Source organism: Anser anser (genome assembly GCF_964211835.1).
Source record: "Anser anser genome assembly, chromosome: 3".
Classification (NCBI taxonomy): domain Eukaryota; kingdom Metazoa; phylum Chordata; class Aves; order Anseriformes; family Anatidae; genus Anser; species Anser anser.
In genome coordinates this window covers 108,249,791-108,264,377 of record NC_139722.1, presented here as the reverse complement: position 1 = coordinate 108,264,377, position 14,587 = coordinate 108,249,791, and the positions used below count along the sequence as shown (strand labels likewise).

The 14,587-nt window shown below is 55.1% G+C and overlaps 1 protein-coding gene and 1 long non-coding RNA gene across 3 annotated transcripts; one reads left to right on the top strand and one right to left on the bottom strand.

Annotated features, from left to right (window-relative positions):
* Positions 1-189: 189 nt before the first annotated feature.
* LOC310896361 lies at positions 190-882 on the bottom strand. Of its 2 annotated transcripts, none has more exons than XR_014581425.1 (2): positions 747-882; positions 190-403 (listed from the first exon to the last, which is right to left on the bottom strand). It is a non-coding gene; the product is annotated as an uncharacterized lncRNA (long non-coding RNA). The 2 variants fall into 2 exon arrangements; XR_014581426.1 differs by lacking the exon at positions 747-882 and adding an exon at positions 648-690.
* Positions 883-894: 12 nt separating this feature from the next.
* On the top strand, positions 895-11,924 carry DSTN (destrin, actin depolymerizing factor). Its single transcript, XM_083828556.1, has 4 exons — positions 895-1,112; positions 8,730-9,037; positions 9,275-9,351; positions 10,561-11,924. Exons 1-4 carry the CDS (start codon positions 1,110-1,112, stop codon positions 10,668-10,670), a joined length of 498 nt encoding a protein of 165 aa, XP_083684682.1. The 5' UTR covers positions 895-1,109; the 3' UTR covers positions 10,671-11,924.
* Positions 11,925-14,587: the final 2,663 nt, after the last annotated feature.

The window sequence follows — 14,587 nt, the reverse complement described above, 5'->3', positions numbered from 1 at the left end:
AGAGAGAGAGGCTCAACAAACACGCTTGATGCTGGGGGTTCTTTGCTCATCAATTCATGGCAGTTCAAGCAGGGAGCATCGCCGCACCCAGTAACGAAGCCAAACCACCTCTACTTTTTCACGTTAGACGCTTCAGCAATCAGCGAACAGCCTGCTTACAGAAGCCCCGCAACACATCGCGCAGAAACGTTAAGGAAACGATAACATTTTTATTATTTTTATTGTTGGTTTTTTTTTGCAGCATTTCGGGGCGAGCGCCCCAGGAGCGGAGGCCGGGCGCCGGGTGCTTTGTCTGGAGGCCGGCGCGATGCACAGGGTTTCCTCGGCTCGCCGCGGCAACGGCCGGCGCCAGCCAATCACGAGTGGCTGGCTGAGATCGCACCAAAGTAGGTAGTGAAAAACCCTGAAAAAAAAAAAAATTAGAAAAAAAAAAAAAAAAAGCGAGCGAGCGAAGCCACTTCCCCCTCACCGCCTCCTCAGCCCGCCGCCGCCCCCGCCCGGCCTCGACCCGGCCGCCTACCCCTCACGATCGCTCCCTGCCCCTCACAGCCGCCCCCGCCCCCGCTTTTAGCCCCCTAAATCCCCTTTTACCCCCTCACACCCCCTTTTTACCCCCTCACACCCCCTTTTTGCCCCCATTTTGGCACCTCACGCGCCGTTTTGCCCCCTCACGCCCCCAGTTTTGCCCCCCCCCTCCTTTTGCCCCCCCCTCATTCCCTCACGCACCCCCCGCCCTCCGCGCACACCTTGGGGCAGGTAGCCCCGCCCCTCTCCTCTCAGCGCCCGCCGCCATTGGCCGGCCGGCCATCCATCACCCGCCGGCTCCGCCTCCGATTGGGCGGCCCGCCCCCCTCAGGGGGCGTACGGAGCGGGGGGGCGGCAGGCGCGCATGCGCTCTGTCTCTAGTGAGGCAGCGGGGCGTTGCCACGCGGGGCTCCCACCATAGCAACCGCTTCCTTCTCCGGGCCCGGCGGCCGTGACGTCGGCAGCGTTTCCGCCCGGCTCGCGCCCTCGCCGCTTCCCTTCCTGCCGCCGGAGCCCGCGCCGCGCCCAGCCGCCGAGGGGAGCAGCCGCCGCCGCACCGCGCTCCGCCGCCCGCCGCCGCCGCCATGGTAAGGGACCCGCGGGGCGCCCCCCCCCCTCCACCCCACAGCCCCGGGAGCCTACCGGCGGCTCCCCGCCGGGCTCCGGTCCCTCGGGGCGCCGCGCCGTGAGGCGGCGGAATCCCCCCCCCCCATATCCCCCCCGCATCAGTGCTGTGGAACGTTCCTCCCCTCCCCCCCCGCTTTGCGGTGGTACGTTCCATCCCCTCAGAGCGCCCCTTCCCCCTCCCCCCCCGGAGGCGCGATGGTACGGCCCGCGCCGCGTGCGCGCGCGGGGGGCCGAGCGCGTCCATTTCGCGGAGGGGGGGGGGAGCGGAGCGCGCCGCGGGGCCCCTCCCAGCGCTCCCTGCCTGTGCCGCAGGGCGCGGCCGCACCCAACCCCCCCCCCCCCCCCCCGGGGCTTTTGTAGGTCGGGGGGTGGGGGGGGTACGGCCCGGCCCGGCCCGGCCCGGCCCGGCAGGAAGCTGCGGCTGCCCCCGGCCGCATCCGGCCGCGCGGCGGGAGCCATCTTCCTCGGGGGGAGGGGGAGGGGGTGGGGGGGCGCCCAAGGCCGCTGGAGCCTGGCGGAGGAGGAGGAGGAGGAGGGTGCGAGCCCTGCCTCGGCCGTGAGGGGAGAAACGCCCCCAGAGAGCCGCCCGGCCATTGTGCCCCGGCGCCGTGTGGGCGGATGGGGGGGGGGGGGTAAAGGTGAAGTTTGCCCCCTCCCATCACCCCACCCCCCCGTTTAACCCGCACGGCTGAGATTGATGAATTGGCATGAATTAGCTCGCACAGCCCTAATTACCGCCCTGTTCTTGCCTTTCCGGCACCAAACACCCGCGTCTCTTAACGCCCTCCGTTAGGTTATTCGCCGCTAGCTTTTGAAGGGCGTCGCAGCCCACCCGCAGCCTTCGCCGTTCGTGTCCCCGACGCAGGGCACAGCTCGCGGATAAACTCCCGCCCCGCACGGCCCCAGCGTGCAGGATGTGCTGGTAATCTCCCTGCTTCCTATAAAACCCAGCCGAAGCATCCCCGGCCGGGCTGCAGCGTGGAGCAGAGCTAATGGGAGTTGCAGATGAAGCTGCTGAAAAGTCTGACGAGACTTGCAGCTCTTGTTTAAAATAGGCTTGTCTGAACAAGCTAGCTGCCACCTCTGCAGTACGCAAACCTAGTTTAAAATGACTCCTCGGCGTGTCAGGCTGCATCTTGCTTCAGAACCAGGCAATTCCCAAGTCAGCCAGAACTAGCATTTCTCATAGTGATCTTTTTTAGAACAGGGTGTGTTTTTTTGGCTTTTTTTTTTTTGGTTCCTGTGTTTTTAGATGCGTTCTAGTTGCAGCAAACGATTTTGCTTTTAGGCAGAGCGTAGGCCTTTTGGCAGAGTACCATAACGCCAAGCAGCAGGGCGTCACTTTACATCAAAAGAACATTGGATTTTCGGCTTTCATCTGTCTTGCCACGAGGTTTGGTTTCTTTGCTACTGGATTAAATGATTCCACGGTCTTCGGAGGGCTGTGCAAATCATTTTTTCCTCGTTGTTAGTCAACAGTATTCCCCAATCCGTGTAATTACAAGGTACGTGTGCCTCGTATGCGAGCTGACAGCCTCCTGACAATGGGTAGTGTGGGTGTGGGGCGTGTTCCTGCTCGCACCGCCGGGATATCGCTACCGGGAGGCTCCAGTGGGGAGCGAGGGCTGAGCTCAGCAATCTCATGCGGGAGAGCCTGCGGACAGCCAGAACTTGCATCTGAAGCTGTTTGGAGCCTTCTGCTCCCCTGACTGCTCGCTGTTGGCAGCAGTCTCAAGGATATCTTGATTAAAAAAAAGTGTCTGGGATGCCCGGAGAGGCCTTCAAAAGCTGTTCTTAAGGGTGATCTGGAGGTTGCCATAGGAGTGCAGAGGACCACGAGAAAATTCCTGCAGGCGGTTGGGCTCGAACTAGCTGATTTCTGTGCTGAATGTGCTCCTAAGAAGCTTTGCTTTCCGGCAAGAGTCCCGCCGAGTGCCAGCTTACACCCGCATTACCTCACAAACATGTGTTTCAGCGGAGGAGCAGGCGCTGCTCAAAATTTCTGCCCTCCCCCTGGCTGCCACACTTCCTGTTTTTCAGCAGTGCTGCCGGGATTGCCTCTCTCCGCAGGCAGTGCTTGTTCTGCCTACCTGGACAATTACCAGGAGCGAGCCTCACGATAGCTGAGTGAAGGTGATGCTTTCCTCAGCTTTCAGCCAGCGGAAATAACCTCCAGGAATTCAGGAGAGATTTATTTTTCTTCTGCCTCTCTGTGATTGCTCGCCTCATCTCTCCTTGTCGAGTTGGTAACCCCCTATTGGCAGGAAAAGAAATAGCTGAATAGGGTTTTGATTCCCTTCCCTGTGCTCTCCCTGCAAAAAGAGACCAAATAAAGCAAAATAAAAAAAAAAAACTCGAGTCCAGCTGGCAAGGTCTGCCTGCAAGCGATATGCAAATAACCCCGTACTTCTTGCTGGTTTATGGTGTGTGAATAATGGCCTCTTACACAACAGCAGTAAAAAAAAAAGGCACTTATGTTTCCTGTTGTGCTTCAGGTCAGAATTGAAGCTTCAGGCTTCTTCAGGTGCACAGACTGCCCGATGTAACGTGGGTGTCTGTCCCTGTGGGGTGGGAGCGCTGCTATCACGGGGGTTATCTTGGTAACAGATGAAAAGCAAAGCCGCGTTTAAGTACCCTCGCTCTCAGCCCGTTTGTTGGCCAGGGCTCGCCCCTCGGTGTGGAAGCAGGCCCGGGGGAGGCGTCGGCTCATCTCCTGCTGCTGGCCGCGGCCAGCCCGCGTGGCCTCGTGTCTGCCTTGGCTGCGTTCGCACAGCGAGGTCTCGGTGCTGGCGACGTCCCAGGGCGCTGCGTGGCAGCGTAGGGGACGGCTTTGGGAAGGCCGCTGTCCCCGAGCCGTCAGGTGCCAGCAGTTTTAGTCGAAAGCAGTGTTTGTGGCAGGCGTGTGGTGTGACGCCGCACCGAGTCAGGTGGAAGCGCTGCCTGCTCGCCCAGGCGGTTCTGGCAGCGGGGAGGGGTTCGTATGGGAGATAGGAGGGGCGGTGTGGGGTGGCACGCCGGGCCTAGGGAGAACAGGGTGTTTGCTCACGGAATTGGGAAGGAAATAGATGGCGGTGAGGTGGCCGGCAGACGGGGAGGCACGCCGCCCTCAAACCCCTGCAGTTAAGGCAGGCGCACCTCGGTGTGTTCATGGTGTCGGTGGAAAAACTGATGATGCTTCTCTGCGAAGCAAAAGTTTCCACTTGAGAAGCTGCGGGTAGGCTGTGCTGGTGTATGCAGCGTGCGCACGTGGTTCCCAAACAAAACAAGTCCGGAACTGGTTCCCAAAATATTTCTGTAGATAACCGTGCGCGGGCATCGCTGCCGAGGGCTCCCAGGCACTGATTACAGGGAAGAAAGCCTACGGTGTGAAGTTATCAATGCAGCGCTTAAAAACAAGTTTAGTCTTTCCAGCTTGTTGTGAGACAAACTGAGCATTTCTTGTCCTGTCCCTCTTAGAGGAGAGGAAGGAGCAAGGACTTGTTTTGGGTAAAATACTTTAACTATTCAGGGAAAATACTGGAGGCCACAGTGCTTTTTAACAAAACCTGAAGCAAACCTCACGGGCAGAGCTGCGTTTCAATTCAGGCGTGCTACAAACCCAGTGTGTCGAGGATCTGGTGCGTCTCCCTTGTTGAAGTCGCTCTCGCGGGGCTCTCGGGCGGCGCTTTGCGCTCGAGGCAGGAGCGAGGGCTTTGTGAGGGGAATAAGAGCCGCTGTGTTGCCGCGGCGCACGCTGACGAGGCATTTCATGCACCCATTACCTCACGCGCCTGCGGCGGGCTGCGTGGAAGGACAATGGGGGCACTGGTGGAAGGGCTCTGGGGCAACGGGGGCGGCAGCACTGCCCGCAGGGCACGCTGCCCTCGGGGTAACCGCCTGGAAATACGGGGGGGGGGGAGCTTGTTTCTGCTGAACCCCTCAGGGGAACTGGCGCGTTCTTGCTCGCGCGTCCGCCTGGATGTGCCGTGGCGTCGTCATCTCTCCCAACCGTGAGCGGTCGGTGGCGTGCCCCCTTGCTGCTGCCCTGTTTCAGTGAGGTTGGCAGGCCCTGGAACAGGAGCAGCCAGGCTGTCGGGCCGTGCCGTTCCCCCCCGCTGCCCCCTGAGGACGGTTTCAAGGGACTGTTGCCTGTGCCGAGGGGTCTCCGTGTCCCCCGCAACTCTGTGCGCAGTCCAGAGCTGGGCAAGTGCTCCTACACCAAAAAGGAGCAGAAGCGAGCCCTCTCTCTGAGCTCAGCAGTGTTCCAGCCAGCACACGCGCGCGCGCACACACACACAAAAGAAGAATGTGCTGCATTGAATCCTCGAGCAGAGTGGTGCTGGGCCAAAGAGAGAACCCAGGCTAACAAACAGCCGCTTTATTCCGTCGTTGCTGGCGGGTGGAGGCTCCTCGCCAGCTGTTCCTCAGGGCGGGCCAGCAGGGGCAGGGTTAAAAAGCCAGCTGAGAGCACGCGCTTGGGAGCCCGGTGTTCCTCCTTGCTGCAGTGGCCGTCGCAGACATCTCCCTGCTGCCCTGCACAATTACGACGACATTACAATTAAAGTTACAACAAAAGCTGTGCAGGGTTTTGGTATTTTCCCTTTTTTAGTGTGTTTACGACACTCCCATCGTGGTACAAGCCCCGTGTTGAAGGGGGAGTCCTTTTGTTACAGGCATTTACCCTCTTTTTGGAAGCAGTGAGCTGCACTGGGAGCGTGTGGGTTCACTTCAAGCCGTACTGTGACACGGCTGTAAGGTTTCCTCAGGCTGAAGATACCTGGTTTGTCCCTGGCAATTTAATAACCGCCAGCGTCAGCCTGTGTGGTGATTCCAGAGGTTGTACAGCCGCTGTGGAAAAAGAGTAGCACCAGCTCCTGACAACCTTCTTCTACTTTGGAAAGTGTAAAGCAAAACAAATCCAGTCCTTAACTGTTGTCCCTTCGGGCTCTGCTCGGTCCCGGTTATCAGCTGCAGACTAACACAGTGAATTTTGAGTTTCCAGACCGAATGCTCCCAACATTTTTGGAATCTGAACTGAGTCGCCAGCAGTGCTCAGTTCCTTTATAAGGAAACGACTCGTCTCCCAGCGTGGAGGCACGCTGCTGGGCGTGCAGCAGCCACAAGCACACACTGTTACTCCGCTGAGTAACAATGTCCTTTTGGAGCAAAGATCAAGAGCTGATAGCAGTGGAGGTAGTTGATGTTAACTGCTTTTATAGCATTGTTAGGCTGCGCTAGTTCAGGCTTCCTGTGCGTTTTCTACGCAGAACCTTAAGGTTTTTGTGAATCTGAAAGCTGAGTCTTCAATCCATTGTCAGCTGCTGAGGTGCCGTTAGCTGGAAGACAAACCTCGTAGAAAAAAAGAAAAAGAAAAAAAAAGGGCTGATCCACAGTGAACTCAAGACAACCTTAGTGAATGATGCAACAGTCCCAGCTGCTGTGCTGTTTGCTTTATTGGGGCAACCCTGTATTATTTCCAGTCTTCCCGGAGAGCTCTTGCCTACACCAGCCTCAGAGACAGGAGGAAAAAGACCTTTGCTCCTCTGTAGTTACCTGACAAAGTGCAGCCCCTCGGCATGGAGGAGGCGGCAGAGGAGTGAGTCACTTTGCGTCGATGTTTGCGCTTTTGCCTGAATTTATCCTTGAATAAGCTTTCCCTGCTGACTTTTCCTTGTGCTGCTGGGGACGCGCAGAAGGGTGGCCGCCTGCCAGGCAGCTGAGGCACAGTGCCTTCCTCCCTCGGCTGCGTGCCTGCTGCTCGCCGGAGTAAGTGCAAGGGATTCCAGGTAGATCTGTGAGGGTCTCTTGGAGGAAACCCCTAAAGAAAGCTTCCAGCTCAGATTCGTTGCTGTATAGGATCGGCAGCCAGGTCTCCCGAGTGCTGCTCGTAGAAATTGAAGGCAAACCCCATGGTCATCGATGGCGCCAGCTGTGTGTGCTGGGGCTTGGGACAACCTCTGCCGGCTTAGCAGAGCTGTGCTGGCTCCTGGAAGTTACAGAAGAAATCTCAGTGGAAGAAAACCTGAGGTCACCTGAGTAGTGATGTACGGCAGGCCTTGGTCAAGGCTTTGGGGGGAAAAACGTGTTAAGTAGCCACCCAGTCCTTGGTGTCTCTGAAGGACAGGGGAGTTAGCACTGTGCAGTTCACCTTCACCTCCGATTTCCCTGGTTTTCTGCCCGAACTCTGCTTGTTCGTACCTTGGTGGAGCGGGGATGTTCTCATGTCCCCCGCAAAATGCGTCTGTCAGGCACGCTTTGGGGCTCGAGCTTAAGGGGAACTAAAATAGGTAACAAGCTTCAGTCTTTCTCAGTTGGTATCTCTCACGTGATGCTTTACCTGCCTCTTTGGTGGGGCTGACTGCGCTCCAACAGCGGCGTGTGGCAGTTTACACAGAGGGAGGAGGGCGGCTTTTCCTCCTGAGATAGGAATTGCCATATCCGAGCACGGAGTTACTTGAATTTGGAAGGCCCAACAGCAACAGGGGGAGAGGCAGTATTAGGAAGGCATTGTGCTGTTTGCACTGCCCGGTGTGGTTGGAACAGGCAGACAGGCGTTGGGCAGGCTTCGGTCAGCTTTCCGCTGCTCTGACCGTGTTCTTCTAGCAGTGACCGGCGTGGTTCCCCATGTTGCGGTGTTCCCTATTGCGCAGCCGACTGTAAGCTCTCAAACTTTTGCTGCGTTCCCAGCATAAAACTCAGACACAAACACTTCCGTCCTGCCACCTCTTTTCTCTCCCTTCCCGTTTGCGAAAAAGCAGCAGACTGAAAGCGCAGTTCGGCCTCTTGGCATTCCTGCTAGGTCTGGTCCTCAGCCCCGTGCAGCTGCCGTTAGCTTTAGGTTGGTGGTGCAGGATCTGCGCTTCCTGTCACGATTAGCACAGGAGGATGCCGCTAATGAACTGGAATTTCTCGTCAGAAAGGGGGGGAGGGGATTAAAGCAAGCTGCCTTTTTTTTACTGGTGGAGGAACTGCTGGGAAGCAGACTAATGAATTGTGAGACTTGCAAGCTCTCCCTTTAAAATGCTGAATCAAGAGCAACTTCTGAAGGTGAGCTTGTCCATGGCTAGAAGCTGTATGGCAGCACCCCCGCTGTATCTCTGTTGACCTCTAAACCGAGCCCAGGTGACGAGCATGGAATTTGACCGCGTTTTACCTGAAGCTGATAGCAAGCGTACTGGAAACGACCAGGAAACCGAACAGAAGTGATCCTGGTAGACCTGACTGCTCAGCCCTGCCTGCAGTGGCTAACAAAATCAAGTTGCTGCGATGCCAAGGCATCTGCCACAACTGAACCTCAGAGGACTAGGGGTGGATGTGCATGTCAAACTGCTCTGAAACAATGTTCTAATGTAAGTCGGATTGTGCCTTGCTCGGAATAGTTTTGGTTTGGCAGCTGGCTGTGGGCAGCATCGAGGCTCCGGATTCTTTACTTGGGCTGCAGAAGGAGGGCCTGCAGCCTTCCCTGACTAGACTCTGAAGCGGTGGGTGACTATTGCGAGCACTGCTTGTCTTCTAGCCTCAGATTTGAGGCAGTACAGTAACGTAGCTGTGAAAACGTTCAGCGGTGGCTCTAAAAGTCTTTGTTCTCATCTTTGCAGGCATCTGGAGTACAAGTTGCCGATGAGGTATGCCGTATCTTCTATGACATGAAAGTGCGGAAGTGCTCTACACCTGAGGAAATCAAGAAGAGGAAGAAGGCTGTCATCTTCTGCCTCAGTCCAGACAAAAAGTGCATTATCGTGGAAGAAGGCAAAGAGATTCTAGTGGGAGATGTCGGTGTGACAGTTACCGACCCCTTCAAGCATTTTGTGCAGATGCTTCCTGAGAAGGATTGCCGTTATGCCTTGTATGATGCAAGCTTCGAGACCAAGGAATCTAAAAAAGAAGAGCTGATGTTCTTCTTGTGGTAAGCGGCCTTGCCAGCTCGCTCATTCCTAGCATGAGGTCCAAGACTGGGTGAGGTCTGGGAGCATTTGTTTTGATCGGGCCTGCAAGATGGCAGGCTTAAAGTGCACGGAACAGCCTGGTGCTTGTGTTGTGAGCCAGGAGAGGTTTCACTTGTATGTGACCAGCAGGATGCTGTTTCTGTCCTTGCTGGGTAATAAATGCCACTAATTTGACTATTTTTGGTGTTTTCCACTAGGGCGCCAGAACAAGCACCTCTCAAAAGTAAGATGATCTACGCAAGCTCCAAGGATGCAATCAAAAAGAAGTTTCAAGGTAGGTAGCGCAGCCAACGCTCCTAGCTGTGCCATGCCCCCTGAGGTGCTTACACAGCAAGGCTTAAGCATTGACTAATTGGCTTTTTTGAGGTGCTAGTGAGGTGAGAACTTCACAGGTAAAATGCCCTGTGACAGAGCTAAAATAAGCTCTGGTTAAAACTTAAAATGTCTGTTAGATTTTAGAGGGGCTAGAGCTGTGCTCAGGACAAGAGCAGGCTTCAAAGCGTGCGACGCTGCTGCACAGTGCAACTGGTTTGCACCATGCAGCCTGCAAACCGTTAGATCTTTAACACTACACTGGATTTCATGTGTGGCAGAGGACTTTCAGGCCTGTGCCTGTTGAAATGCAGAGTCTCGTAGCCTTACTGTGCTGCAGTAGTAATTAACAAGCCACTCGATTTAGCCACGCAACTGTGCTTACTCATTTCAAAGGCATCGCATCTCTGAGTGGAGAAGCAAAGTTTCATTCAGCCTGTCAGGCACCGCTAACGAAGGAGTAAACACCTAGCTGCAGCGCTGAGAAATTTCATTCTAGATAAATGATGACGATGGCTCCTGGCCAGGCAGCGCTGCTCCTTCAGCTCTCTCTGTGCCCGGGCCAAAGTCCTGCAGAGCGTAGGGCTGACGGCAGCAGTACACCGCAGTGCCAGTCGTCACAGGACAGCTCGCCAGTGGATTGGAGCTGCTCAGGGATAATGTGGTATGCTGCGCGTGTACAGGCTGAAACCGAAAAGCAATAACGTGCCTTTTCTCCACATAAGGCAGTGTTGGGCTCCCTGCCCTCTAAAAAAGAAACCGCTGTTAATCCTGTATACAGGCAAAGTCCTTGCAGCGTCTACAGCAAGTTCCCACTTGGATTCTGTCAGCCATCTCGGCTCTTGCTTGTAGCTCCCTCAGCTGCCACGTCCTGGGCAGCGCTGGAAACGAGATCAGTTCGCTCACAGCTGCCGTGAGAGGGCTGACAGCGGGCACTGAGCTAGTGAAAATGTCCTCCCTGGTGTTTCTGTGGGGATGCGTAGCCAGGTGTCCCCCGTGACGTATCGGGGAGGGCAACATCCAAATTTCCTTGTTCTCCTAAGCTAAGGCAGGGCTTGACCGCTTGAGTGAGCAGATTGCCTGTTCTAATGTTACTACTAAATGTGTTTCTTTGGTTGATTACTAGTGTATCGAAATGCTGCATTATTGAGTGTTTTGCCTCTTTTTTTAGGCATAAAGCATGAATGCCAAGCAAATGGGCCAGAGGACCTCAACCGAGCTTGTATTGCTGAGAAGCTAGGAGGCTCCCTAGTCGTAGCTTTTGAAGGAAGTCCCGTGTAGATGTCATACAGTGCCACAACTCTACAAGCATTCCATGTTTTAATATATCAGTTATGTAAAACATCCATTCTAGGCAAGGGTTTCACTAACTGTAGGGAAGCTGTCATTAGAATAAAGTAGATTATGGAGATGTAGCTTGTATGTACAAATGACCATAAATAAATCAAATTAAGGATTTATCTTGGTGTATTAATATTTGCATTGGTTGTCCAGCCCGATACTGTCCCCAATGGATTAACACTAAAGGTCTCCAAAAACTTTGGTCCAATGCAGCAGTGTGTCGTGGGATGAAAGGGGTGGGAGGCATGAGAACAGTCTGGTTCCTGTTCTTTTCTAAATTGTAATTAAGGTAAATTCAGACGGTCTTTTTGAGGCTGACTGGCCAAATTGCCAAACTCAAAACTTCCCCCTGTAACTGTGTAATGCGAAACTTAAAAGCTGTAAACCTGTAGTTACAGGTAGGCTAAAGCAACCTGTTAGCACCAAAACAGGGTTAAACTCCTAGTGCTTGCAGTTGCAGAGCCATGCTAATTAAGGTTAATTATGAAGTTAAAATAGAGATAAAAGGGACACACTTTTCTGGAGAAAGAGTCCTAATCACTCTCATAAACTCACTGTGCAGTGATATTTAAAGGTTCACTTGTTCTACAGGTTCAATTTCCTTGTTATGAAGTGTCTTGAGGTCTCTTCCAAGCCTGAACAATTCTATTAAATTTGCTTTTCTTTTGACATTAGGTTAATTTAGAACTACCTTAGTTTCACTAATACACACTTATAGCGGATCAGATGCTTCTAAGGCTTTTACAAGCGCAGATTCTTGTATCAGAGCTCTCCAGCTATGGGTAGTACAACGAGAAGGAGCCACTTGAAAAATATTACGAGATGAAAAGTGGTGTTCTCAGCCCCAGTCTTTGGTCACTTGGTCCATTTGTCCATAATTACTATTGATTTAACTTAGTAGAACCAATCAGCCTGACTAATACGGCTCGATCTGGGCTTTTTGTCTGTTAGCTTCTTTAATTCTGTAGAAATGCATGGAAATATCACCTACTAGAAAGTTTGACCTGAAATGCCTTTTGTATGGGGGGGGGAGGGGGTAGAGAACATTCCTGTGCCAGCTACAGAGATCTTAAAAGCTTCCATGTTTCACCAGTGGTTGATTAAAGCTGTTTCCTTTGTGTAATGTGTACATGGGAGTTGCATAGAGTTTTCCTGTATGTCTGTAGAGAAAAAAAGAAAAAAAAAAAAACCAAACCCTTAGCCTCCAGTGCGTTACTGTGATATGTTCTGTGCGTGCCAAACCCTAACAGCCTGAATAAATGGGGTTTCCTTCCCCTGGGTCGGTGACTGATTCCTCTGCAGCCTCCAGCTGAGCCCTCCTGCGGTGGGGCTTAAACCGGGTGCTCAGGAAGCTGGCACACCTCTGCAGCTCCGTGCTGCTGCTCACGGGTGAGACACGGGGTGGGGGGGAAGGAGGGGTTGGGGAGAAAGCATGTTTGTTTCTTCGCAGTGTTAATGCCCTCCTTGGCCTCGCACACGTGTAGCGGCTGAGTGACTGCCAGCCTGCTGCACCACTGCCTTCCCCCATGCCACTTGCTCCCTTCCTTCTAGGCTCTGGTTTTGGGCTCTGCACCCGGATTTCCAGGGGGAGGGGAGCTTTGTGGGAAAAGCTTCTCACATTTGCAGCCTAACAAGGAGAAACCCAGCGTGAGTCAGTCCGGCCAGCCCCATGAGTGAGGGGCTGCCCCTTCCTCTGCGAGCCCTTGGGGACGCAGCGGCAGGGAGCTTCCTTGTCCTCCCAGCTCCCTGGCAGAGCAGGAAGCAGCGGTCCTTCACCTAACGCTGCGTGTGCCCTTTCTGGCTGTGCTCTGTTGGAGCTTTACATTAAAGGCAAACGATGTCTGTGCGCTCTAACTTGGCACCCAGGGGGCCACAGGGGTGGGAGCACTGGGGTTTCTGACCTGATCTACCGCAGCGAAGCTTTGCGAGCGTGAGGAGGCTGGGCTGGTACCTGTGGGCACTCCCAGTCCGTGCCTTAGCTGGCCTCAAACCTCGCCCAGGTGGGTAATCATCCCCATAAAGTGTTTGTCCTTACCTCAGCGTCTGCAGCGCTGCTGTCTGTCCAAAGTCCGGGCTCAGATAAGGAAACGGGAGTGACACGGTGGGAGTGGTGCCTGACAAAGGGAACTCCCATCCAGGAGACAACTGATAACCGGCGCCTGCAGGCTGCAGCGTCCTCCCAGGAGAAACGGTGGAAGCTGCTGGCTCGACACAGGAGCCCTCCTGCACCACAAGGGGAAGCGGTGTCCCCAGGCAGTCCTGGGGCACCGAGCAGAGCCGCTGATCTTTAGATGAAGTGCGGGGCTGCAGCACCCTGGCATCCAGGCCCCCGTCATACCTGCCCTGAGGCACACCTTGCTCAGCAGGAACCTGAGGGGTGAAGGGCCTGGCCTCTCCGGAGGCTGCTGCCCTTCCCCTGCCATCAGAAAATCGACGCGGTGCCACTCCAGGAGCTGAAACGGCGCTGAACATCTGGCCCCAGAGACCCGTTTCCATCGTCAAGCTTTACTTAACACGACCAGCCCCCCCCCCCCCCCACTAGCCAACAATAGCCAGCCTGGTGATGGCCCGAAGGGCAACGTCCCCCATGCTGAAGAGCCCAAATCTACTTTTAAGGGTTTTTTTTTGTTTGTTTGTTTTTTTGGAGCCCCATCGGTGCCCACCCAGCCCTGCAGTGCCTTCATAACCATATCCCATCCCCTCTCGTTTTGGCTGTGTTTGGGGGGTTGCCGCTGCTACTGCTCTCATAGGCACACTTGTTGAGCGTGGTCTGTTTTGCACAAGCGAGCCCAGTAAAGGAAACGGCTGTTGCAAAAGCAACAAACTGAGAAAAACCAAAGGGTTTCATCATATTACACTCACTGCTCTGGGGCACATCCCACCAACTGCTCTCTGGCGTGATGGCCACCCCCAGCCTCTCAGCAGCTCATTCCAGCCTAGGGTTTTCTTGTTAGGGTGGGTTTGCCTTTGTGTTTTCTTGTTTAGATTGTTTGGTTTTTTTTTTTTGGCGGGTGGCAGCCACCCAAGGGGCTGAGGCCACCACCCTGCAGCAGGACACAGCCACTGGCTCCCCTCCAGCCAGGTGCGTGCGCCCCATCACCCCATCCGCACCCAAAACTGAGCTTTGGGCCTCTCAGCAATTCCCCACAGTGAGTACGGAAGCATCGAGCTTGCCCAGCCACCGCACCACCTCAAAAAAAAACCCACCTCCAAAGCCACAGCGCTGGGGGGGGGGAGCGCTCAGCCCCCAGCCCCTGTGGCAGGAGGAGCAGGGCCAGCAGCGGCTCTGGTCCTGAGCTGCCACGCTCGGGGGAAGGCAGCTTTGTGGTTTTCCTGCAGGAAGAGGCAGCCGGAGGTGCAGCGAGCGTTGCACCATGGCGGGGAGGTGGATGGGGCACCCCCTCCCTCCCTGCAGCCTCCTACCCAGGCCCTGCAGCTTCGGGGCCTCAAACCCCGAGCTTTTCCTGGGACAGCCGCCAGCATCAGCTGCCTGAAGTCTCTGGTGCCTAGGAGAGGCTGCGCACACGCTGCCTTTCCCAGGACCACACAAGGCACGTCTTCCCTTGCTTGCCCCCCGCTTCTGGTCTTGCCTTTTCTCAAATGCTGGAGGAACCGGGCCCTTCGGAGCCCTCTTCCCCTTCTCTCAAACGCAGCTGATGTCAGCGTTAGGCTCAGTAGCTTTGCTATGGGGAACCAAGCACCAAGTGATCACGTGCCCTCTCCTAAGAAACCAGCTTTGTTTATTAAAAAAAAAAAAAAAGCAGCCCCCCCCAAGGCAAGAACAGACAGCTGGAGAACCCTGCAGCAAGCCAGAACCACCACGTTACAGGGCCAAAGGCACAGGGGAAACCCCAAGG